This window comes from Oncorhynchus nerka, linkage group LG25 (assembly GCF_034236695.1).
Source record: "Oncorhynchus nerka isolate Pitt River linkage group LG25, Oner_Uvic_2.0, whole genome shotgun sequence".
Taxonomy (NCBI): domain Eukaryota; kingdom Metazoa; phylum Chordata; class Actinopteri; order Salmoniformes; family Salmonidae; genus Oncorhynchus; species Oncorhynchus nerka.
The window spans coordinates 34,935,732-34,961,248 of NC_088420.1; the positions used below are offsets into that span (position 1 = coordinate 34,935,732).

A 25,517-nucleotide genomic window follows, 5' to 3' on the forward strand; every position below is an offset into this window, starting at 1 on the left:
TTTTGCATTTATTTTGGCATTGTCTTCAGGTAAAACATATTATGGCAAGATATTTATATATTTATTGGTGATAATATTCTTGATTACTTTTGTTTATTATGGGAGAATGTGCTGTTTGGTTTCCTTAACTACAATAAGGATAAAGAGAAAACAATTTGACCTCTTAAATGTAATTGTGCTAATGGAAAGGTCATATTCAGAAAATCACTAATAAAAAAACACTTCCTTGTTTTCTGTAAGGAGTTGGAATAGTACATTAAGATCATTCTAGATGATTTGAATAAGGAAGCTGTAAAAACAGTCAATGTGTCTTTTAAGGCCTTTGTATAGCCAGTGGTGTAAAATACTTAAGTAAAAATACTTTAAAGTACTACTTAAGTAGTTTTTGGGGGTATTTGTACTTTACTTTACTATTTATATTTTTGACAACTTTTACTTTCACTTCACTACATTCTTATTTAAAATAATGTACTTTTTTACTGCATACATTTTCCCTGAAAAAGTACTCGTTACATTTTTAATGCTTAGTAGGACAGAAAATGTGCCAAATTCCACACTTATTAAAATAACATACCTGGTCATCTCTATTGCCTCTGGTCTGGTGGACTCATTAAACACAAATGCTTAATTTGTAAATTATGTCAGAGTTTTGGAGTATGCCCCTGGCTATCCATACATTTTTTTTTTTTTAAAGACAATTGTGCCGTCTGGTTTGCTTGCTAATGTCTGTGCTATGCTATTTTGACCCATATGTAATTGTGGATGGATCTGGTTTTGGATCATTATTTCTGCTAATTGAATTACGATATGATTTTGCCTTTCATAAAATATTTAATCATATTCACAAACACACTTTACGTGTATGTGAATGTATAAAATGTGCCCTGGAGTCAATTCTTGTATTTAGAATGGATTTCCAATTCAAACATTTTGCGGAAGGATATCCAAAAATATTTGGCCTCATATACTACATACAGTACGGTAATAGTTGGGTATCATTGTTCCGGGAAAAGGATGTCCTGTTTTTTGTTGATATAATGTTGAGGATTTACAAGAGTTACATTCTCTACTATAGTTTGTAAAGGCCATCTTACATTCTCTACTCTAGTTTGTTTAATGTCATCGGGTCATCTGCTGTTCCAGACAGTGTGGCATGTGCATGGTGTTTGGTCGCAGTTCAGGTATGTACACTACATTTTTTATTTTTTTATTTTTTTATTTCACCTTTATTTAACCAGGTAGGCTAGTTGAGAACAAGTTCTCATTTGCAACTGCGACCTGGCCAAGATAAAGCATAGCAGTGTGAACAGACAACACAGAGTTACACATGGAGTAAGCAATTAACAAGTCAATAACACAAAACAATAACACAAAAATGGGCAGTCTATATACAATGTGTGCAAAAGGCATGAGGAGGTAGGCGAATAATACAATTTTGCAGATTAACACTGGGGTGATAAATGATCAGATGGTCATGTACAGGTAGAGATATTGGTGTGCAAAAGAGCAGAAAAGTAAATAAATAAATAAAAAAACCAGTATAAAAACAGTATGGGGATGAGGTAGGTGAAAATGGGTGGGCTATTTACCAATAGACTATGTACAGCTGCAGCGATCGGTTAGCTGCTCGGATAGCTGATGTTTGAAGTTGGTGAGGGAGATAAAAGTCTCAACTTCAGCGATTTTTGCAGTTCGTTCCAGTCACAGGCAGCAGAGTACTGGAACGAAAGGCGGCCAAATGAGGTGTTGGCTTTAGGGATGATCAGTGAGATACACCTGCTGGAGCGTGTGCTACGGATGGGTGTTGCCATCGTGACCAGTGAACTGAGATAAGGCGGAGCTTTACCTAGCATGGACTTGTAGATGACCTGGAGCCAGTGGGTCTGGCGACGAATATGTAGCGAGGGCCAGCCGACTAGAGCATACAAGTCGCAGTGGTGGGTGGTATAAGGTGCTTTGGTGACAAAACGGATGGCACTATGATAGACTGCATCCAGTTTGCTGAGTAGAGTGTTGGAAGCCATTTTGTAGATGACATCGCCGAAATCGAGGATCGGTAGGATAGTCAGTTTTACTAGGGTAAGCTTGGCGGCGTGAGTGAAGGAGGCTTTGTTGCGGAATAGAAAGCCGACTCTTGATTTGATTTTCGATTGGAGATGTTTGATGTGAGTCTGGAAGGAGAGTTTGCAGTCTAGCCAGACACCTAGGTACTTATAGATGTCCACATATTCAAGGTCAGAACCATCCAGGGTGGTGATGCTAGTCGGGCATGCGGGTGCAGGCAGCGATCGGTTGAAAAGCATGCATTTGGTTTTACTCGCGTTTAAGAGCAGTTGGAGGCCACTGAAGGAGTGCTGTATGGCATTGAAGCTCGTTTGGAGGTTAGATAGCACAGTGTCCAATGACGGGCCGAAAGTATATAGAATGGTGTCGTCTGCGTAGAGGTGGATCAGGGAATCGCCCGCAGCAAGAGCAACATCATTGATATATACAGAGAAAAGAGTCGGCCCGAGAATTGAACCCTGTGGCACCCCCATAGAGACTGCCAGAGGACCGGACAGCATGCCCTCCGATTTGACACACTGAACTCTGTCTGCAAAGTAATTGGTGAACCAGGCAAGGCAGTCATCCGAGAAACCGAGGCTATTGAGTCTGCCGATAAGAATATGGTGATTGACAGAGTCGAAAGCCTTGGCGAGGTCGATGAAGACGGCTGCACAGTACTGTCTTTTATCGATGGAGGTTATGATATCGTTTAGTACCTTGAGCGTGGCTGAGGTGCACCCGTGACCGGCTCGGAAACCAGATTGCACAGCGGAGAAGGTACGGTGGGATTCGAGATGGTCAGTGACCTGTTTGTTGACTTGGCTTTCGAAGACCTTAGATAGGCAGGGCAGGATGGATATAGGTCTATAGCAGTTTGGGTCCAGGGTGTCTCCCCCTTTGAAGAGGGGGATGACTGCGGCAGCTTTCCAATCCTTGGGGATCTCAGACGATATGAAAGAGAGGTTGAACAGGCTGGTAATAGGGGTTGCGACAATGGCGGCAGATAGTTTCAGAAATAGAGGGTCCAGATTGTCAAGCCCAGCTGATTTGTACGGGTCTAGGTTTTGCAGCTCTTTCAGAACATCTGCTATCTGGATTTGGGTAAAGGAGAACCTGGAGAGGCTTGGGCGAGGAGCTGCGGGGGGCGGAGCTGTTGGCCGAGGTTGGAGTAGCCAGGCGGAAGGCATGGCCAGCAGTTGAGAAGTGCTTATTGAAGCTTTCGATAATCGTGGATTTATCGGTGGAGACCGTGTTAACTAGCCTCAGTGCAGTGGGCAGCTGGGAGGAGGTACTCTTGTTCTCCATGGACTTCACAGTGTCCCAGAACTTTTTGGAGTTGGAGCTACAGGATGCAAACTTCTGCCTGAAGAAGCTGGCCTTAGCTTTCCTGACTGACTGCGTGTATTGGTTCCTGACTTCCCTGAACAGTTGCATATCACGGGGGCTATTCGATGCTATTGCAGTCCGCCACAGGATGTTTTTGTGCTGGTCGAGGGCAGTCAGGTCTGGAGTGAACCAAGGGCTGTATCTGTTCTTGGTTCTGCATTTTTGAACGGAGCATGCTTATCTAAAATGGTGAGGAAGTTACTTTTAAAGAATGACCAGGCATCCTCAACTGACGGGATGAGGTCAATGTCCTTCCAGGATACCCGGGCCAGGTCGATTAGAAAGGCCTGCTCACAGAAGTGTTTTAGGGAGCGTTTGACAGTGATGAGGGGTGGTCGTTTGACTGCGGCTCCGTAGCGGATACAGGCAATGAGGCAGTGATCGCTGAGATCCTGGTTGAAGACAGCGGAGGTGTATTTGGAGGGCCAGTTGGTCAGGATGACGTCTATGAGGGTGCCCTTGTTTACAGAGTTAGGGTTGTACCTGGTGGGTTCCTTGATGATTTGAGTGAGATTGAGGGCATCTAGCTTACATTGTAGGACTGCCGGGGTGTTAAGCATATCCCAGTTTAGGTCACCTAACAGAACAAACTCTGAAGCTAGATGGGGGGCGATCAATTCACAAATGGTGTCCAGGGCACAGCTGGGAGCTGAGGGTGGCCGGTAGCAGGCGGCAACAGTGAGAGACTTATTTCTGGAGAGGGTAATTTTCAAAATTAGTAGTTCGAACTGTTTGGGTATGGACCTGGAAAGTATGACATTACTACATTGATACAGGTAGCCTACACAATAACCCTCTCTAGCAATAGAAATGTGTTGATACATTTTCCAATACCATACTATTTGCCTGTTTGACTTTAGTTTAATGTAAGCATACCTCTCACAATTACAACAATTAACATAGGCCTAGTTTTTTATTTTTTATTATCTATGAAAATAATTGAGTAATTATCAATGCACTCATAATTTTATAACATATATGTTTTCTTGACTTCCAAGAGCTGATACACTATAACACAAAACATATGTTTTGCAAACAGGAATGTGTTGTAATTGTATTGACCAGGGTTGCCAGGTCTAGCTTAAATTTTCAACGAAGACCACTCAAAACCCACCCACAGGGCCTCAAAACTGAGCCAAAAAAATGTTTATGCGCAGCAGTAGAGGAGTTGCCATATTTATCCAATAAACCCCTTTTCGATAATGCTTTTGAGCTAATTTAGAAGGAATATCGATTTAACATGTAATGACAAGAAGCAAAATTCAGATTTACATCAAAATAATAATTATTACAAGCTAACGTGACTAAAGGAATTTGAATAGTAGCAAGAGAAAGGATCATTTGCCTTTATTAACCTCACTAGGGTAGGGGGCAGCATTCGGAATTTTGGATGAAAAGCGTGCCCAAAGTAAATTACCTGCAAACTCAGGCCCAGAAGCTAGGATATGCACACAATTAGTAGTTTTGGATAGAAAACACTCCAGGTTCTAAAACTGTTAAAATAAGGTCTGTGAGTATAACAGAACTGAAATGGCAGGCGGAAACCTGAGGAAAATCCATCCAGGAAACGTTTTTATTTTGAAATGCTTGTTTTTCCATTGAAAGCCTATCCACCATACAAAGACTTATGACCCAGTTCACAATCTCTATTGCTTCCTCAACAGTCTCTAGGTATTGTTTCCGGCTTTTACTCTGAAAAATTAGGGAGAAACAGCACGTTCAATGAGTGGAAATTTTCAGACATGAGTCCAGTGTGTGACCGGGAGCGCGCATTTCTTGTTTCTCTTTTTCTATTGACGAAGCTTTTGTCCGGTTGAAATATGATTGATTATTTATGACAAAAACAATATGAGGATTGATTATAAATATCGTTTGACATGTTTCTATGAACTTTTATGGTACTTTTGAGATTTTTCGTCAGTCTGTTGTGACCGCGCTTTGTTCCAATGGGTTACTGAACAAAACGCACCAACAAAATGGAGGTTTTTGAATATAAAGAGGGACTTTATCCAACAAAACAAACATTTATTGTGTAACATGGAGTCTTTGAGTGCAATCATATGAAGATCATCAAAGGTAAGTGGTATATTTTAACGCTATTTCTGACTTTTGTTACTCTTGGCTGCTAACTGTTTGTGATGATTTTTCTGCTGGGCGCTGTTCTCAGATAATCGCTGTCACACCCTGACCATAGTTTGCTTTGTATGTTTTTATGTTTTGGTTGGTCAGGGTATGAGCTGAGTGGGCATTCTATGTTACATGTCTAGTTTGTCTAGTTCTATGTTTGGCCTGATATGGTTCTCAATCAGAGGCAGGTGTTTGTCATTGTCTCTGATTGGGAACCATATTTAGGTAGCCTGTTTGGTGTTGGGTTTTGTGGGTGATTGTCCTTGTTACTGTCTCTGTGTTACTTTGCACCAGTATTAGGCTGTTTCGGGTTTTCGTGGTACGTTTATTGTTTTTGTATTTGATTCGTGTTTACTTTGTTTCATTAAACATGGATCGCAATAGCCACGCCGCATTTTGGTCTGGATCTACTTCACATAAGGAAAACCCTTACAATCGCATGGTTTGGTTTCGCCGTAAAGCCTTTTTGAAATCTGACACAGTGGTTGGATTAACAAGAAGTTTATCTTTAAGCTGGTGTATAACATTTGTATCTTTTATGTATGTTTATTATGAGAATTTCTTTTTTGTTGAGTTCCACGCTCTGCAATTTCACCGGATGTTGTTTGAGACAGTGTTTTACTGAACAAAATGCGGTAACAAAACTGAGGTTTTTGAGGAGGGACTTGATCGAACAAAACAAACATTTATTGGGTAACTGGGAGTCTTGTCTCCTGGGCGCTGTTCTCAGATAATCGCATGGTTTGCTTTCGCCGTAAAGTATTTCTTAAATCTGACACCGTGGTTGGATTAACAAGAAGTTAATCTTTAAAAAGATGTATAACACTTGTATGTTTCATGAATGTTTATAATGAGTATTTCTGTTTTTGAATTTGGCGCTCTGCAATTTCACTGGATGTTGCCCAGGTGGGACAGTAGCGTCCCACACCCCCTAGAGAGGTTAAACTCGCCAGATCATTTACCATCCATCAATGGATGTCCATTTAACTGGTTTGACTGCTATGAATAAGCAATAATGCCCGAGGGGGTGTGATATATGGCCAATATACCACGCTAAGGGCTGTTCTTAAGCATGATGCAACGTGGAGTGCCTTGATACAGCCCTTAGTCATGATATATTGGCCATTTACCACAAACCATGAGGTACCTTATTGCGATTATAAACTGGTTACAAATGTAATTAGAACAGTAAAAAGTAATGTTTTGTAATACCTGTGGTATATGGTCTGATATATCACAGATTTCAGCCAATCAGCATTCAGGGCTCAAACCACACAGTTTTGAATTGTAATTATAAACTGGGTGGTTTGAGCCCTGAATGCTAATTGGCTGACAGTCGTACTTTTAGAAATAGAGGGTCCAGATTGTCTATTCCAGCTTATTTGTAGGAGTCCAGATTTTGCAGCTCTTTCAGAACATCAGCTATCTGGATTTGGGTGAAGGAGAAATGAGTGGTGGTCGTTTGACTGCGGACCCATTACAGACGCAGGAAATGAGGCAGTGATTGCTGAGATCCTGGTTGAAGACAGAGGACAAGTTGGTCAGGATGATATCTACGAGGGTGCCCGTGTTTACGGATTTAGGGTTGTACCTGGTAGGTTCCATGATAATTTGTGTGAGATTGAGGGCATCGAGCTTTGATTGTAGGACGGCTAGGGTGTTAAGCATATCCCAGTTTAGGTCACCTAACAGTACAAACTCTGAAGATAAATGGGGAGCAATTAATTCACATATGGTGTCTAGGCCACAGCTGGTGGCTGAGGTGGGTCTATAACAAGTGGCAACAGTGAGATACTTATTTATGGCAAGGTGGATTTTAAAAAGTAGAAGCTCGAACTGTTTGGGCACAGACCTGGCTAGCATGACAGAACTCTGCAGTAGATTGCAACTCCACCCCCTTTGGCAGTTCTATCTTGTCGGAAAATGTTGTAGTTGGGGATGGGAATTTCAAAACTTTTGGTGGCCTTCCTAAGCCAGGATTCAGACACGTCTAGGACATCAGGGTTGACAGAGTGTGCTAAAGCAGTGAAAAAAACAAACTTAGGGAGGAGGCTTTTGATGTTAACATGCATGAAACCAAGGCTTTTACTGTTACAGAAGTCCACAAATGATAGCGCCTGGGGAATAGCAATGGAACTGGGGGCTACAGGGCCTGGGTTAACCTCTACATCACCAGAGGAAGAGAGGAGGAGTAGGATAAGGGTATGGCTAAAGGCTATAAGAACTGGTCATCTAGTGTGTTGGGGACAGAGAATTAAAGGAGCAGATTTCTGGGTGTGGTAGAATAGATTCAAGGCATAATGTACAGACAAGGGTATGGTAGGATGTGAGTACAGTGGAGGTAAACCTATGCGTTGAGTGGCGATGAGAGAGGTTTTGTCTCTGGTGGCATCAGTTAAACTAGGTGAGGTCTCTGCATGTGTGTGTGGTGGGACGAAAGAGCTATCTAAGGCATTTTGAGCGGTACTGAGGGCTCTACAGTGAAATAAAGCAAAAACTAGCAATGTCTCCAGTGATATCGTCGTCGTCATTTCAACATATTTATTGTATCAAGTGGTAGGCAAGTGACCTACGATCACATAGACATTAATAGGCTACTTGATGACCAACAGATGCAAATGTGTCACGTTCTGACCATCGTTCGTATGTGTTTTCCTTGTTTTAGTGTTGGTCAGGACGTGAGCTGGGTGGGCATTCTATGTTGTGTGTCTGGTTTGTCTATTTCTATGTTTGGCCTGATATGGTTCTCAATCAGAGGCAGGTGTTAGTCATTGTCTCTGATTGGGTACCATATTTAGGTAGCCTGTTTTGTGTTGGGTTTTGTGAGTGATTGTTCCTGTCTTTGTGTTTGTGGCACCAGATAGGACTGTTTTGGTTTTTTCACGGTTCTTGTTTTGTAGATTGTTGTACTTTCATCTTTATTATAGATGCACAAAACTAACCACGCTGCATTTTGGTCCGCCTCTCTTTCCCCAGAAGAAAACCATTACAGAATCACCCACCACAACAGGACCAAGCGGCGTGGTAACGGGCAACAGCAACAGCGATGTCAGGATTTCGGGACAGGGGAGCAGAATCTGGACTACACAACTTGGGAAGAGATTGGAGAGGCTGCAGTACTTGGAGAATATGGACTATACTACTCTGGAGGAAATAGACAGGTGGGCGGTCGACCCAGGGAGAGTGCCGGAGCCCGCCTGGGATTCAATGGAGCAGTGCGCGGAAGGTTACAGGAGAATGAGGTTGGCGAAACGAACACGGCGGGCAAGGAAGCCCGAGAGTCAGCCCCAAAACTTTCTTGGGAGGGGGCACAGAGAGAGTGTGGCAGAGTCAGGAGTCAGACCTGAGCCAACTCCCCCTGTTTATCGTAATGAGCCAAGGAGGAAACCAGAACCAGAGCCAGTGTTGGAGGTGAGCGAAGCAGAGACGGTGAAGGAGTTAATGGGGAGATTGGACGAGGAGTTGCTGTGTTGGTGCATGAGACACGGAATTCGCCCGATGGAGCGTGTCGAGGATTTGATGACACCTGGGTCAGCTCTCCATACTCGTTCTGAGGTGCGTGCTAGTTGTCTGGTGAAGACTGTGCCAGCCTCACGCACCAGGGCTCCTGTGCATCTCCCTAGCCTTGCACGTCCTGTGCCATCTCAGCACTACAGTGCTCTTAGCAGTGCTAACCGTGGCGAGCGTGGTGCTGGTCAGGCACCGTGTTATGCGGTGGTTCGCACGGTGTCCCCAGTACGCGTGCTTAGCCCGGTGCGCTACATCCCAGCTTCCCACATCTGCTGGGCTAGGGTGAAGATCCAGCCAGGGCGGTTAGTGCCAGCCCTGCTCTCAAGATCTCCAGTACGCCTTCACGGTCCGGTCCATCCAGCGCCACCTCCACACACCAGCCCTCCGGTGGCAGCTCCCCGCACCAGGCTTCCTGTGCGTGTCCTCGGCCCAGTACCACCAGTGCCAGCACCACGGATCAGGCCTACAGTGCGTCCCGCCTGTCCGGTGCTGTCAGAGCTCCCGCCCCTCATGCCAGAGGCGCCAGAGCCCCTCATTCCAGAGGCGCCAGTGCTCCTCAGTCCAGCGCTGCCAGAGCCTTCTTCTCCAGCGTTGTCGGAGCTTCCCGTCTGCCCAGCGCCGTCTGAGCTACCCGTCTGCCCAGCGCCGCCAGTGCCGCCAGTCTGCCCAGTGCCGCCAGTCTGCCCAGTGCCGCCAGTCTGCCCAGCGCCGCCAGTGCCGCCAGTCTGCCCAGCACCGCCAGTGCCGCCAGTCTGCCCAGCGCCGCCAGTCTGCCCAGCACCGCCAGTGCCGCCAGTCTGCCCAGCGCCGCCAGTGCTGCCAGTCTGCCCAGTGCCACCAGTCTGTCCAGTACCGCCTGTCAGCCAGGAGCCGCCAGTGCCACCAGTCAGCCAGGATCTGCCAGAGCCGCCAGTCTGCCAGGATCAGTTAGATCCGCCAGTCAGCCAGGATCTGCCAGATCCGCCAGTCAGCCAGGATCCGCCAGTCAGCCAGGATCTGCCAGTCAGCCAGGATCTGCCGGAACCACCAGCCAGCCAGGATCTGCTAGATCCATCAACCTGCCTGAGCTTCCTCTCAGTCCCGAGCTTCCCCTCAGTCCCGAGCTTCCCCTCAGTCCCGAGCTTCCCCTCAGTCCTGAGCTACCTCAGTCCGGAGCTGCCCCTCAGTCCAGTGGGGCCCGTTGTTAGGTTTCCTAGGCCAAGGTTAGCGGCGAGGGTCACCACTCAAGGGACGCTAAGGAGGTGGACTAAGACAATTATGGAGTGGGGTCCAGCGCCAGAGCCGCCACCGCGGACAGATGCCCACCCAGACCCTCCCCTATAGGTTGACCATCGTTCGTATGTGTTTTCCTTGTTTTAGTGTTGGTCAGGACGTGAGCTGGGTGGGCATTCTATGTTGTGTGTCTGGTTTGTCTATTTCTATGTTTGGCCTGATATGGTTCTCAATCAGAGGCAGGTGTTAGTCATTGTCTCTGATTGGGTACCATATTTAGGTAGCCTGTTTTGTGTTGGGTTTTGGGGGCGATTGTTCCTGTCTTTGTGTTTGTGGCACCAGATAGGACTGTTTTGGTTTTTTCACGGTTCTTGTTTTGTAGATTGTTGTACTTTCATCTTTATTAAAGATGCACAAAACTAACCACGCTGCATTTTGGTCCGCCTCTCTTTCCCCAGAAGAAAACCATTACAAAATATATGATTCTACACGTTTATTGTGAGTTTCATTGTGGACTTTCCCCATAACAGAAGCACGCAAGGGAGTTCCATAATTTCTATTTAAAATTTCCAACTGCGCAGTGCTCAAGATCCAAGAACTGAGCATGCGTAAAACCCTTTCCTTGCATGCAGTTTAAACCACCTTCAAGCGAATTTATGTAATGCGCACTAGTGCGCCTAAAGTCGTTTCCCAGTGCTTTGTCAGTTATTTCTTGATGTGCATCAGTTCTTGCACATTAATAATGTATGTTTTATGGAAAAAGGGTTGGAAATACTTGTCTCCATAATGAAATTGGCCTGTCTACAACTGGTAAAAAGTTGTCAGAACATGCTGCAGTTCTCTCTCAACACACACACACACCCCTCCGGCCCTCCCCTCCCCACCCCTCACACACTCAGCAACAGCCTTACTTACTGCCTGATAGTGAGTTGAATTTAGAAGTAGCCCAGAAACCTGGTAAATTTTCATCCTTGACATCTTTTTCAAATTAACTAAATGTCTGGAAAACTGCGGACATGTCAACCCTGCTCTAGACATTTATAGGCTATTCATCTTATTGGTCCAGTTAGAGACCATATAATTTAGAGTCACAATTTGAGCTGTAGACTATAAAGGACATTATTTGGACCTAATTTTACAGCCATTGATAAACTTGCAAATGTTCATAGTAGCCTATAATTGTTACTACTCTGTAGTAAGCCATTTTCAGGAAGATGTCCAGTTTGGCTGACCTTTTATTAAAGCACAGATTGTTTTGCAAATATGCTAACCTACCTACCAGTCTCAATTTCTCTTGAAATAGATTCATTGTTCCTTGTGTTATCGTATTTGTCACATGCGCGGTTGTGAAATGGGAAGTGGGGAGAAAATCTATTAGTGTCATTTGTGCGCACATATGTATGCACATTTGTTCCATGTGGCCCTTATCAGATGTCATCTCCATGACATGTTCCTGTGATTTTTGGCTGGATCTTGACTTGTTTTTATTGATACACCGTTCACTCACCTCTGGCACAACTGATGCTCATATTCTGTCTTTTGCTTAATAGGTAGCACAGTGCAGTAATGACCAGAACAGATCATACTTGAGGTTCAGAAGTTCTTATTTCACGTTGAAGTGATGAAAAACATGATCAGAGGTGTGTATTTGCCCTATTTATTGTGCAAGTTAACTATGTTCCATTTTATCAGTACACTGACATAACAATATTTTGAATAACAAAGCATAATATTATGTTATTGAACTTATCCTACATTAACTGCGAAAGGGGCTATCTATTTTTAGACTTATAAATTAATGATGTATACATAGTGATTCTTGAAGAATATAACTTCATGAGCTTAGTTCAAATGTCACACCCAAAATATAAGGTTGTTTTACTCCAATGTTTGTAAACATTGTAAATGTTAACAAACACTGCGTAGCCTAAAAACACAAATGCTGATATCATGGATGGTAAGCCCTTGCATCCCTCAGGTTTTTACCAACACAGAGGCGGGGTGTTGGCTTTGTTATAGTTTCAACTGCGGATTGGCCCTTTAATCACTTACCACTTTATACATTTACATTTTCAGACATTGTCATTGTGCAGCATCCTGTTTCTGTGTATGTACCACGGAGCTATAAGGTGACTCTGAGTGTGAGAGCAGAGGGAACTGGTATCCTGAACTACCAGTGGTTCAAGTCTAGTAAAGAGGAGGTATGTGGTTGTTGAGGATTTTTGTAATTCTTGTATGACACAGTATTATGTTGTCAATTCATAGAGTAACACAGTATATATCCAATGAAATGGTTCATGTTTTTTAGGTATTTGGTGGGACCAGAGCAGATCTGATTGTCACAGCCCAGAGGTCTCAGCTCTACATTTGTCGCGTGAATGACCAGTTCTGCAACTGTGTGTTCAGTAAATGGGTCACAGTAAAGGTCCTGGACATTGCTAAACCAGGTATAGAAATCCCCTATATTAGTTACCAGTTCTAAGATAATAACATGTTTGTAATACAGGTTATTAAATCTTCTTTGATCAATTTAGAGCACTGTTTTGCCTATAATGTATTGCTATTGCATTTTTTCTTATTTTTTTTCTTCAGGTCTCCCAGTAGCATGGCGAGGGGAGCCCCATATCGCTGTACACCCTGCACCCCAGACTGTCAGACAAGGGGAGAGACTCACCCTCAGCTGCATCGCTTTTGGCATTCCCACCCCTCACTACCAGTGGTACAGAAATGGACATCCTCTGTTGGGCAAGACCACGGACACACTGCAGGTAACACCAGTGTTTATCTACTCCTGCACTCAGGTCATTGTGTTTACTCTGTCTTATCATTTGCTGGCTGAGATACCATGCTTCACCATTCCTATTTAGTGATGGAGTGGTAAAAAAATTGGTGTGAAAACTCTGGTTGAGGCGAAAAAATGAACTCTCCCTATATTTTCAATGCAATTTCCCCCAGAAAGTGAGTGACAAGTGCCGAGCAAAAAAAAGTGGGTTAACTGTGTTTACTTGTGTTTACCCTCCAATACACCACTTGTCCTATGTAAACATTGTAATTTAGAATAACTTAATTCATATTTAACATGAGGTTTAAATTCTAGGAGAGAAGTCTTATGCGTATGAGTAGAGCCAAACAGTGATGTGAATGCATTTGATTGTGTCCCTTGTAGATAGAGAATGCAGAGTCAGACCATAGAGGAACATATCTCTGCTATGTATCCAATGTTCAAGAGGAGAGATGGACAGAGGCAGCTGATGTTGAAATAGGTAAATGGAAGTGGGATGCTACTTGAAGGGCATCTGGGCAACAAAAAGGAAATAATGTTTACATGAATTGAACATACTGTGAATGATGATGTCATATAGCCAAGTCTTTTGTGAATACTGCTCTGTAATTATAAACAGATGTGCAATAGTGAATATGAAACTCTCACAGTAGCACATGACAAAGCACTAGCAGCAGTTATTTTACGTTTTCAGTGGCATGAGCTTTACTATTAGCGTTTTATATATTCCCTGACAAAGTCTACCACATAATTCACTGGAAAGTAATTCCCCACTTTTCACTGAGCTAGTGGAATAGCGGTAAGTTCAGATGTCTGCACATCCCTCCCACAAGTGGGTCTTTCCATTCCGCTGACGATTTAAGGTACTTTCCCTTTGTTAAAGACTGTACTAGATGTTTTCAGGCTCTAAAAAGTGGTCAAGGAACTAGCCTTTGGATGTAGGTTCCCCTTTGTATGTGTTTTCTACATGTTGGCACATCAACAACATTCATATTTCAAAATCTTTATGAATTTGACCCAACCAGATTGAATGAAAACTAGGAGTCCTTTTACACTCTCATATTGCTTTTGATCTTGTTTGTTGTGTTAACAGATTGAAGTGTGAAGTGTTAGGTTATGCACTGATTATAACTTTTATTATTTTTCCATTTCTTTCAGTGCCAACTAATCAACTCACAGGTAGGGGTCAGTGGAAATACAGTGTTTTCTTTTTCTTTTATTTGGTTATTTTTTTAATTTTACCCCTTTTTCTCCCCAATTTTGTGGTACATTTACATTTACATTTAAGTCATTTAGCAGACGCTCTGTGGTATCCAATTGTTTTAGTAGCCACTATCTTGTCTCATCGCTACAACTCCCCTACGGGCTCGGGAGAGACGAAGGTTGAAAGTCATGCGTCCTCCGATACACAACCCAACCAAGCCGCACTGCTTCTTAACACAGCGCGCATCCAACCGGAAGCCAGCCGCACCAATGTGTCGGAGAAAACACCGTGCACCTGGCAACCTTGGTTAGTGCGCACTGCGCCCAGCCCGCCACAGGAGTCGCTGGTGCGCGATGAGACAAGGACATCCCTACCGGCCAAGCCCTCCCTAACCCGGATGACGCTAGGCCAATTTGTGCGTCGCCCCACGGACCTCCCGGTCGCGGCCGGTTACGACAGAGCCTGGGCGCGAACCCAGAGTCTCTGATGGCACAGCTGGCGCTGCAGTACAGTGCCCTTAACCACTGGTTTGAAGTATTCTTAGAATGCGGTTTGAGCATTATGTCATTGAAGTGGGGAACTGTTGTACCAGTATTTCCTGATATGTGTGGTTTCATGTTTCTATAGTATAATTAATTAGCTGTCTCAAAGTACAGTAAGGTGACCCTGATTACAAATTCCATCATGGTCTTTTCGTCCAGCGACTGACAAAGTGGCCCTGCTTATTGGTAACCTCAACTACTCCCACCATCCGGACCTGATGGCCCCCACTATGGATGTCCATGAGCTGGCCAACCTGCTGCAGCAGCTGGGCTTCAGAGTGGTGTCTCTACTGGATCTCACCAGGGAGGAGATGCTGGCGGCTATTGACAAGTTCCTTCTCCTGCTTGACAGGGGCGTGTATGGTGAGTTCAATACTGTTCTGGTGGTTACATTACAAGGGAGAATGTATTTTGAATTGAGGGTTTTTCAGAGACTCTAGAAAGCTAACGATGACACTATTCACTGAAAAGTTGCAAATGCATACAAAAATATTTCTCTGTTATGCTGAAACCAGATATCGTAGTCTTGTTAAGCTCCCTTTAAACGTATTCTGCCCATTTTGGTTGATCTAGCATAATCCTATGCTGCTGTTTAGAGATTTTATTAGTAGCTTGGTGTGAGAGTGTGGTTTAGCAGGCAAATAAGAGGTGGAAAGGAGAAGCTTGGGCCTGTAGTGTTTGGAGAGCGATGCCTTGCTATGTATAGCTGTTTCCTGTGGTGTGAAGTACTTGAAAGTACTACTTAAGTAGTTTTTTGGGGTATCTGTATTTTACTTGACTATTTATATTTTTGACAACTTTTTACATTTTCCCTGACACCCAAAAGTACTCATTACATTTTGAATGCTTAGCAGGACAGGAAAATTGTCTAATTAAGACACTTCTCAATAGAACATCTTTGATCATCTCTACTGCCTCTGATCTGACTGACTCACTAAACACATGCCTCGTTTTTAAATGATGTGTTGGAGTGTTGGAGCATGTCCCCTGGCTATCAGTAAATGTTTTTTAGCTGTCTAGTTTGCTTAATGTAAGTATTAAATTGATTTATACTGTAAGGGTTTTCTGGTGAAAGAGAAGCGGACCAAAAAGCAGCATGGTGGTTATTCATGTTCTTTAATTTATAAAGAAACTACACATGAGATAACTAACAAAAACAACAAACGTGAGAAAACATAAAACAGTCCTATCTGGTGCAAACACAGAGACAGGAACAATCACCCACAAACACACAGTGAAACCCAGGCTACCTAAGTATGATTCTCAATCAGAGACAACTAATGACACCTGCCTCTGATTGAGAACCATACTAGGCCGAAAACATAGAAATACCCAAAACCTAGAAAAACAGACATAGACTGCCCACCCAACTCACGCCCTGACCATACTAACTAAATACAAAACACAGGAAATAAAGGTCAGAACATGACAGTACCCCCCCCCCCCCCCAAAGGTGCGGACTCCGGCCGCAAAACCTTGACCCATATGGGAGGGTCTGGGTGGGCGTCTGTCCGCGGTGGCGGCTCTGGACGCGGACCCCACTTCACCATTGTCTTAGTCCGCCTCATTGTCCGCCTCCGTGGCTCTCTAACCATGGCAACCCCTCTCAATGACTCCACTGGACAGAGGGGCAGCTCGGGACAGAGGTGCAGCTGCTCGGGACAGAGGGGCGGAAGCTCTGGCGCCTCTGGGCTGAGGGGCTCTGGCGCCTCTGGGCTGAGGGGCTCGGGAGACTCCGGCAGCAGCGCCGGACAGGCGGGAGACTCCGGCAGCAGCGCCGGACAGGCGGGAGACTCCGGCAACGCTGGAGAGGAGGAAGGCTCTGTAGGCCTGATGCGTGGTGCTGGCACTGGTGGTACTAGGCCGAGGACACGCACAGGAAGCCTGGTGCGGGGAGCTGCCACCGGAGGGCTGGTGTGTGGAGGTGGTGACGGATAGACCGGACCGTGAAGGCGTACTGGAGATCTTGAGAGCAGGGCTGGCACCGGAGGGCTGGTGTGTGGAGGTGGTGACGGATAGACCGGACTGTGAAGGCGTACTGGAGATCTTGAGAGCAGGGCTGGCACCAACCGCCCTGGCTGGATCTTCAGTCTAGCCCGGCAGATGTGAGGAGCTGAGATGTAGCGTACCGGGCTAAGCACGCGTACTGGGGACACCGTGCATTCCACCGCATAGCACGGTGCCTGACCAGTACCACGCCCGCCACGGTTAGCACTGCTAGGCGCACTGTAGCGCTGAGCTGGCACAGGACATGCAAGGCTAGGGAGGTGCACAAGAGACCTGGTGCGTGAGGCTGGCACCATCTTCACCAGCCGACTAGCACGCACCTCAGGACGAGTATGGAGAGCTGACCCAGGTGTCATCAAATCCTCGACACGCTCCGTCGGTGCAAATTCCGTGTCTCATGCACCAACACAGCAACTCCCTCATATCTCTCTCCTCCAATCTCCCCATTAACTCCTTCACAGTCTCTGCTTCGCTCACCTCCAACACCAGCTCTGGTTCTGAGCTCCTCCTTGGCTCCTCACGATAAGCGGGGGGAGTTGGCTCAGGTCTGACTCCTGACTCTGCCACACTCCCCCTCTGCCCCCCCCCAAGAAATTTTTGGGGCCGACTCTCGGGCTTCTGTCCGCGCCGCCGTGCTTGCTTCGCCAACCTCATTCTCCTGTAACCTTCCGCGCACTGCTCCATCGAATCCCAGGCGGGCTCCGGTACTCTCCCTGGGTCGACCGCCCACCTGTCTATTTCCTCCAGAGTAGTATAGTCCATATTCTCCAAGTACTGCAGCCTCTCCCACTGCTGCTGCTCCTGCTCGTTACCACGCCGCTTGGTCCTTGGTTGGTGGGTGATTGTTTAAGGGTTTTCTGGTGAAAGAGAAGCGGACCAAAAAGCAGCATGGTGGTTATTCATGTTCTTTAATTTATAAAGAAACTACACATGAGATAACTAACAAAAACAACAAACGTGAGAAAACATAAAACAGTCCTATCTGGTGCAAACACAGAGACCGGAACAATCACCCACAAACACACAGTGAAACCCAGGCTACCTAAGTATGATTCTCAATCAGAGACAACTAATGACACCTGCCTCTGATTGAGAACCATACTAGGCCGAAAACATAGAAGTACCCAAAACCTAGAAAAACAAACATAGACTGCCCACCCAACTCACGCCCTGACCATACTAACTAAATACAAAACACAGGAAATAAAGGTCAGAACGTGACATATACTATATATACTATATTTTAGCAACTCTATTTACTTTTGATAATTAAGTATATTTGAAACCAAATACGTTTATACTTTTACTCAAGTAGTATTTTACTGGGAGACTTTCACTTTTCCCTGAGTAATTTTCTATTAAGGCATCTTTACTTTTACTCAAGTATGAAAATCGGGCAAAATGCCTATAGCACTTCGACTTGGCAGATTTATTTAGCACCTGTAAAGGGCCTTTAGCAACCTAGCAACTGTCAGCTTATTTTCCTTTTTATATTTGAGTCAAATAAGAGCATTACATTTTATGTGTCATGTAAACATTTGTAAGAGTTTGACATTTTTTGTCTCATCTAATAATCCATGCTTGTGTGTTGTATGACTGTTATAGAAAACAAGGTCAGCTTAATATGAAAACCAATCTGAAAAGTAGGGACCTGCACAGTTTACAGATTCAAAACATGCTACTTGAAATTACTCAACTCAGCTGCACAGGGATGCAAATCTTCCAGTAGTTTACCAAAGTTACTGGAATCTTCAGTCATTTTGGTAATTATCAGAAAATCTATAGCAATCTATCATAACTTTTGTGATTTATACTTGGATAACTTTTTTTTATTTTTTATTCATACATAGTATATATATTTTTTTATATCGGTGGCCATATTGTCCATACATTTCTAGTAGATACACCATATGGTTCAAGAGAAAATGCCAGTACCCAGAAGGGCCACTAGATGTCTTGTGATATATTACATAAAATCCTTGAAGGATACCAAAATTCTGGTAGTTGACTGGTAGTAACATACCCTCCCTTTGCAACCCAATATATAGAGCACAAGCAACATAATATTTTATTGATGAAGGACAGGATTAGTGTTGTGTGATATTCTACAGTATATGATTGCTAAAATGAAACATGGAGCCTTGTTTGACAGATGCCATATTAGATCTGTACCGCTCGCTGAACTGGAGTATCGGGTGCTCTGAATTTACCCTTATGCCTATGAGAGACTTTGCTTTTCCTGTTCACGCCATGTAACATGCGTTTGCCACGGATTTGATTTTAATCTGATTAATTAACAGTGATCAATGCTAAATAACTAAATAGTTATTTTGGTGTATAACTGAAATACACACAAAATATACAACTAACATAATGCTATCCCCCACAGCCCTGTTCTACTATGCTGGTCATGGGTACGAACGTTTAGGGAGAAACTATCTGGTGGCCATAGATGCTCCACGATCATACCGTTCAGAGAACTGTGTCTGTGTACAGAGGATCATGCGCAAGATGCAGGAGAGACGGACTGCATTGAATGTGGTCTTACTAGACACCTGCAGAACATGGTAGGCCTCCTGATGGACACCTCATGTCATTGTTTGTTGCTCGACAGTGAATTGCAAAAGTATTCACCCCCTTGATGTTTTCCCTATTTTGTTGCATTACAACCTGTAATTTAAATGGATTTTTATTTGGATTTCATGTAATGGACATACACAAAATAGTCAAAATTGGTAAAGTGACAGGAAAAAAACGGAAAAGTGGTGCGTGCATATGTATTCACCCCCTTCGCTATGAATCTCCTAAATAAGATCTGGTGCAAACAATTACCTTCAGAAGTCACATAATCAGTTAGATTGCACACAGGCAGATTTGATTTAAGTGTCAAATGACACTCAGTATATATACACCTGTTCTGAAAGGCCCCAGAGTCTGCAACACCACTAAGCAAGGGGCACCACCAAGCAAGTGGCACCATGAAGACCAAGGAGCTCTCCAAACAGGTCAGGGACAAAGTTGAGGAGAAGTACAGATCTGGGTTGGGTTATTAAAAATATCAGAAACTTTGAACATCCCATGGAGAACCATTAAATCCATTATTAAACAATGGAAGAATATGGTACCACAACAAACCTGCCAAGAGAGGGCCGCCCACCAAAACTCCCAGACCAGGCAAGGAGGCCATTAATCGGAGAGGCAACAAAGAGACCAAAGATATCCATGAAGGAGCTGCAAAGCTCCACAGCGGAGATTAGAGTATCTGTCCATAGGATCACTTTAAGCCGTACACTCCACAGAGCTGGGCTTTACGGAAGAGTGGCCAGAAAAAAATAAGCAAACAAGAAAAAAATAAGCAAACATGTTTGGTGTTCGCCAAAAGGCATGTGGGAGACTCCCCAAACATATGGAAGAAGGTACTCTGGTCAAATGAGACTAAAATTTAGCTTTTTGGCCATCAAGGAAAACGCTATGTCTGGCGCAAACCCAACATCTCATTACCCTGAGAACACCATCCCCACAGTGGAGCATGGTGGTGGCAGCATCATGCTATGGAGATGTTTTCATCGGCAGGGACTGGGAAACTGGTCAGAATTGAAAGAATGATGGATGGCGCTAAATACAGGGAAATTCTTGAGGGAGACCTGCTTCAGTCTTCTGGAGATTTGAGACTGGGACGGAGGTTCACCTTCCAGCAGGACAATGACCCTAAGCATAATGCTAAAGCAACACTTGAGTGGTTTAAGGGGAACATTTTAAATGTCTTGGAATGGCCTAATCAAATCCCAGACGTCAATCCAATTGAGAATCTGTGGTATGACTTAAAGATTGCTGTACATCTGCGGAACTCATCCAACTTGAAGGAGATGGATCAGTTTTGCCTTGAAGAATGGGCAAAAATCCCAGTGGCTAGATGTGCCAAGCTTATAGAGACATACCCCAAGAGACTTGCAGCTGTAATATCTGCAAAAGGTGACTTTACAAAGTATTGACTTAGGGGGGGGTGAATAGTTATGCACGCTCAAGTTCAGTTTTTTTGTCTTATTTCTTGTTTGTTTCACAATAAAAAATATTTTGCATCTTCAAAGTGGTAGGCATGTTGTGTAAACCAGATGATACAACCCCCCCCAAAATACATTTTAATTCTAGGTTGTAAGGCAACATAATAGGAAAAATGCCAAGGGGGGTGAATACTTTCGCAAGCCTATTTAACATTTTAAGAAGTCTACAATTCCATTGATTGAAAGAAAAAATATCACATCAGAAGACAAATAAGGCTAACACAAACATAAGCAAGCAGATGAATTTTACTTCACTACATTCTTAAATAAAAGAATGTACTTTTTACTCCATACATTTTACCTGACACACAAAAGTACTTGTTACATTTTGAATGCTTAGCAGGACAGGAAAATTGTCCAATTCACGCACTATCAAGAAAACACATTGTCATCCCTTTTGATCTGGCGGACTCACTAAACACAAATGCATATTTTGTAAATGATATCTGAGTGTTGGAGTGTGCCCCTGGATATCCATAAATAAAAAATAACAAAATAGTGCCACCTGCTTTGCTTAATAGAAGGAATTTGAAATAATTTTACATTTACTTTTGATACTTAAGTATATAGAGAACCAAATACTTTTGCTGACTTTTGCTCAAGTAGTATTTTACTGGGTTACTTTTACTTGAGTAACTTCCTATTAAGATATCTATACTTTTACTCAAGTATGACAATTTATTACTTTTTCCACCACTGCTAAAACAGGTGTTAAGTTGCATATTTTTATTTTCAGGTACAACCTAGATTGCATAGCTTCTGAAATCAGGCCCTTGGTACCAATGGGAAACACCGTGTATGGATATGCCACGTATGTATTTTTACTCTATGTAACAACAATTGATTTATGAGTGTTCATTCATGGCCTGAAATCTAAATGACCTGCCTTAACAGATGTGAAAATGCAGAGGCTTATGAGGTACAGGACGGAGGGAAGAGCACTGGAATCTTCACTAAATATCTGAACAAGTACATCCTACAGCCAGAGAAAGTCACCCACATCCTGGAGCTGGTGTCTGAGAGTCAGTGTTCTTGTATGATAGGCTTTGCTCTTGTGGAAGCCATTTTAACATATATTCATTGCATTTTTTACATCAATATTTGTATTTTTTATATCAATAATGGAATTTTCTGTATCAATAATTAAAAATGTTTATATACAAAAATGAATTGCTGATATCAATAATAAAAAAAAGATATCTATAATCAACATTTTTCTATCAATAATTATCCATTTGATTCAATGGAGAAACCCATTTTGATTAAAAAAAATATCAATCATTCAAATTATTTATATAAAACATTTAATTTTTGATATATATTTTATTTGTAGATATATATTTGATTTGTTGATATTGCTCATAATTTTAAATATAAAACGCTCAAATTATTGAATTATTATTATAATAGTGATATTTGGAATTATTGATATCGATAATTCCATTTTTTATATACATTTTGTAAATGAATTATATAAGAAAATTCAATTATGGATATAAAAAAAATTCACCATTGAATCCTATGGGGAGTTATTGATATAAAAAAAAATGATATTGAAAATCTGAATTATTGTTATTGAAAATGACATTACTGATATCAAAAATACAATTATTGATATATATATATATGTATATATATATATATATATTTAAAAAAAACATATATTTAGCATAATTAAGACTTAGACCTGTATCTAAAATTGTATCTAAACATTTATTCAATTATTTTCCATTTCTAAAGTGAAAGAAAAATGATAGAAAATAAAAAAGACAAAAAGAAAATGTCTTGATTACAAACTGTATGTCTTCACACCCCATAGTTAATACTTGGTGGAAGCACCATTGATAGCCATTACATGTGTGAATCATTTTGAAGAAAATGAGTATTGGAGTGGCAGCATCATGTTATGGGTATGCTTGTTACTGGCAGGGACTGGGGAGTATGTTAGGATCAAAATAAATATGAAAGGAACAAAGGACAGGTAAAAAGTTAGAGGAAAACCCTCCATAGTCTTCTGAAAACCTAACCCGGCGACAGTTTTATATTTCAGTGGAACAATTACACAAATTCTAATGCCAAAGACACACCACAATGGCTTTCATGAAGTGTTGAGTGTTCCTGAATAGTCTAGTAGTCTCAATCTAGGCCTAAATCTGCTTGAAAATCAGTGATAACATAAACATTGAGTATTGTTGTCCATCAATGATTCCCAAGCAATTCCTTGAGCAATTTTGACAAAAACAATAGATATATGTTGCCCTAAGAGTTGCATAAAGCTGGTAGAATCGTATTAGTCCGTACGGGAGTTGCAGTGATGGGACAAGACTGTAACTACCAATTGGATGCCACAAAATTGGGTAAAAAAAGGGGTAAAAAAAGATAATGTGGAGTAGGTTGTATACATCAGTAGGAAAAATATAAAATACAATTTTAAGGCAGGTAATGTCAAGACTGTGCAAGGGCCTTGTGTGTATGCTTTCAATAGGCTCTGTATGTAGGAGCATGCAAATGTAATACCACCCCCATGAAGGTCTTTAAAATATAGTTTTTATATCAATAATTCAGTTATCGATATCATAAATGTTAATAATTTATTAAAAAATATATATGATTGATATAAAAAACATATATATATATATATTGATGTATGACAGTGGCTTTGCTTTTAGCACTTCCCTCTAGTGGCCACATTCTGCAGTCTGTGTGACTGACATTTCAGGATGGATGTTTTGACATACTATTAACACCAATCCATTACTCACATTGAAAATCCCAGGGTTTCTTTTGATAAATAGGAAAATTACTTTTGACAGAAATGACAAGATATTATGCAAGAAATACTAAATTCCCTGCTAATAAGAGCAGAAGTGTGGCTTTTGGCTCCATTGCTCCTCTATAGGAGATGTACAGCAGTGTCTATAAACAGGGTCAGTGTGGAACGTGTTGTTGTCTACTTGTTGGAGTACAGACATGTTGACATCTAAATGTTTATCCGTCACTGGCTACTCCCCCTCGTGTTTACCCTGCAGCAGGTAGCAGTGGGCGGAGCTTGGAGGGGTAGGCATGCTGTCCCCACTGGGTGCTTGTTTGTTTGTTTGATGGGTCTCTCTGGTAACATGACTTTGTGCGACAGAGCTGCATTAGCTTGTGACCTCATTCTCTAGAAATTCACACTGTTGGCCATAGCACAGCAGGAAACCTGAGAGGGGTAGAGTTAAAGACAGCTGCTCTGCCGTGTGTGTGTGTGTGTGTGTGTACCTCCCTACCCTGCTCTCTTGTGGTCACTCAGCTCCAGTGACAGTGATCCTGCATAGCTTAACACAGCCCATCAAAGGGGGTGGTGGCACAGTACTGTATAGGTTGACTGATGAGTTGTCAGTGGCTGTAACAGTCAAACCTTGGCACAGAACCTCACGGCTTAGATTAGAGATATTTGCTGTATGTTAAGATTTCTCAGATGAGTTGCACCCCTACTCACAATGGGTTTTATTTCAGGGTTACAACTGAAATACATTTCTGAAAGTGTTACAATTGTATCCATGTCTAGGAAATAGTATTCACTGAAGTGACAGATCACATCACAATCACATCATGAGACCATTTCATGAACAATAAACACAGCGTTCCCAGAAACTCCTTTGAGGAATTATGATCTATGTCCTTCTTGTCTTAGACTTATTTATAAATGGAAAAATAGTTGATGTTGAACTGCTGTCCACTCAACTCTTATAGAAACATGGCGAAGACAGCTTGCTTAAAATATGTACTGAAGCCAAATCCTCTGCAAGAATAAGAGTAAGCCTGTATCCAGACACCTGAATAGGATTTCAGTCTATCCGTTTCTGATCTGGCCAGCAATGCTCTTTTACATACATGCTTTTGCCTAAACATTTCTGTAAGTTCACTCTTATCGTGCACATGTTTATAATTTAGGAGCCTTTACATCAGTCAAATAGTATTATTATTTTAATTTCAGTCCTACCATTAAACACTCCTTAAGAACAGCTGTTACCTCGGTTGCGTAGGCTAACCTTTAACCTGTTCCTCAGATCTGGGCAGAGACCCTTTCGTCACAGGTAAGCAGGCGGTGGAAATCAGACACACGATAAAGGAGCCTCGCTCCCTCACAGATCCGATCAGGACCACCGGCCACACTGGAGAACTACATCTGAGAGACGCCTGCTGGAGACAGGCCAACGGTAAGCTTTAACACACCACAATATCCCCAATACAGACATGATCTTTACCCCATTTTTCACAATTGATAAATGACTGTGTGTATGTCAAGTCCTCTTTTTATTTCAGATGTTTTAGCCATGGTGTATCATTTGCTATGAAATCGTGTAACTGTTAAGTCAGTTTCTTGCCCTAAGCTAGTTTTAACAAGAAAGAGGAAAAATCATTCTTTTTCAGTTGTGTATGTGACATGGTTGTGGCTGTTATAATGTACAAACAGTGTGGTTTAGCATGAGTAATGACCATCACACCACCATTCAAGGTTTTACTGTTTATTTGTGGTGATAGCAGAAAGCAAACTTGTTTGTATATTTAAAGTCAGCCTTCAGCTTATTTCACTCACAGTGTACCAGTATTTATAACATAAGGGAATATACTTTTGTCTTCCCCATCACATAAAAATG

At 42.6% G+C, this 25,517-nt stretch overlaps 2 protein-coding genes across 4 annotated transcripts in view; one reads left to right on the plus strand and one right to left on the minus strand.

Moving 5' to 3' along the window:
• The first annotated feature begins 1,014 nt into the window (after positions 1–1,014).
• Positions 1,015–25,517, plus strand: part of LOC115109426 (mucosa-associated lymphoid tissue lymphoma translocation protein 1-like) — a 30,199-nt gene continuing 5,696 nt past the window's right edge. Inside the window, exons 1-12 of one of the 3 annotated variants that reach the window (XM_029634311.2) lie at positions 1,015–1,181; positions 11,832–11,921; positions 12,358–12,482; positions 12,590–12,728; positions 12,874–13,049; positions 13,448–13,544; positions 14,222–14,242; positions 14,969–15,172; positions 19,206–19,383; positions 21,614–21,688; positions 21,772–21,899; positions 24,927–25,076. In XM_029634311.2, coding sequence (XP_029490171.1) covers positions 11,903–11,921; positions 12,358–12,482; positions 12,590–12,728; positions 12,874–13,049; positions 13,448–13,544; positions 14,222–14,242; positions 14,969–15,172; positions 19,206–19,383; positions 21,614–21,688; positions 21,772–21,899; positions 24,927–25,076 — 1,312 coding nt within the window. In that variant the 5' untranslated portion in view covers positions 1,015–1,181; positions 11,832–11,902. Of the gene's footprint in view, positions 1,182–8,535; positions 10,705–11,831; positions 11,922–12,357; positions 12,483–12,589; positions 12,729–12,873; positions 13,050–13,447; positions 13,545–14,221; positions 14,243–14,968; positions 15,173–19,205; positions 19,384–21,613; positions 21,689–21,771; positions 21,900–24,926; positions 25,077–25,517 lie in introns of those variants that run through there. The other 2 variants (XM_029634310.2, XM_065009755.1) reach the window with 2 other exon arrangements.
• On the minus strand, positions 15,414–25,066 carry LOC135564610 (uncharacterized). Its single transcript, XM_065009975.1, has 3 exons — positions 24,890–25,066; positions 16,373–17,673; positions 15,414–15,420 (listed from the first exon to the last, which is right to left on the minus strand). The coding sequence occupies exons 2-3, from the start codon at positions 17,170–17,172 to the stop codon at positions 15,414–15,416; spliced, it is 807 nt and encodes a 268-aa protein (XP_064866047.1). The 5' UTR covers positions 17,173–17,673; positions 24,890–25,066.

Coding starts and splice junctions, on each gene's coding strand:
- LOC135564610 (XM_065009975.1), bottom strand. CDS start 17,172: ATGACACCTGGGTCAGCTCTCCATACTCGTCCTGAGGTGCGTGCTAGT.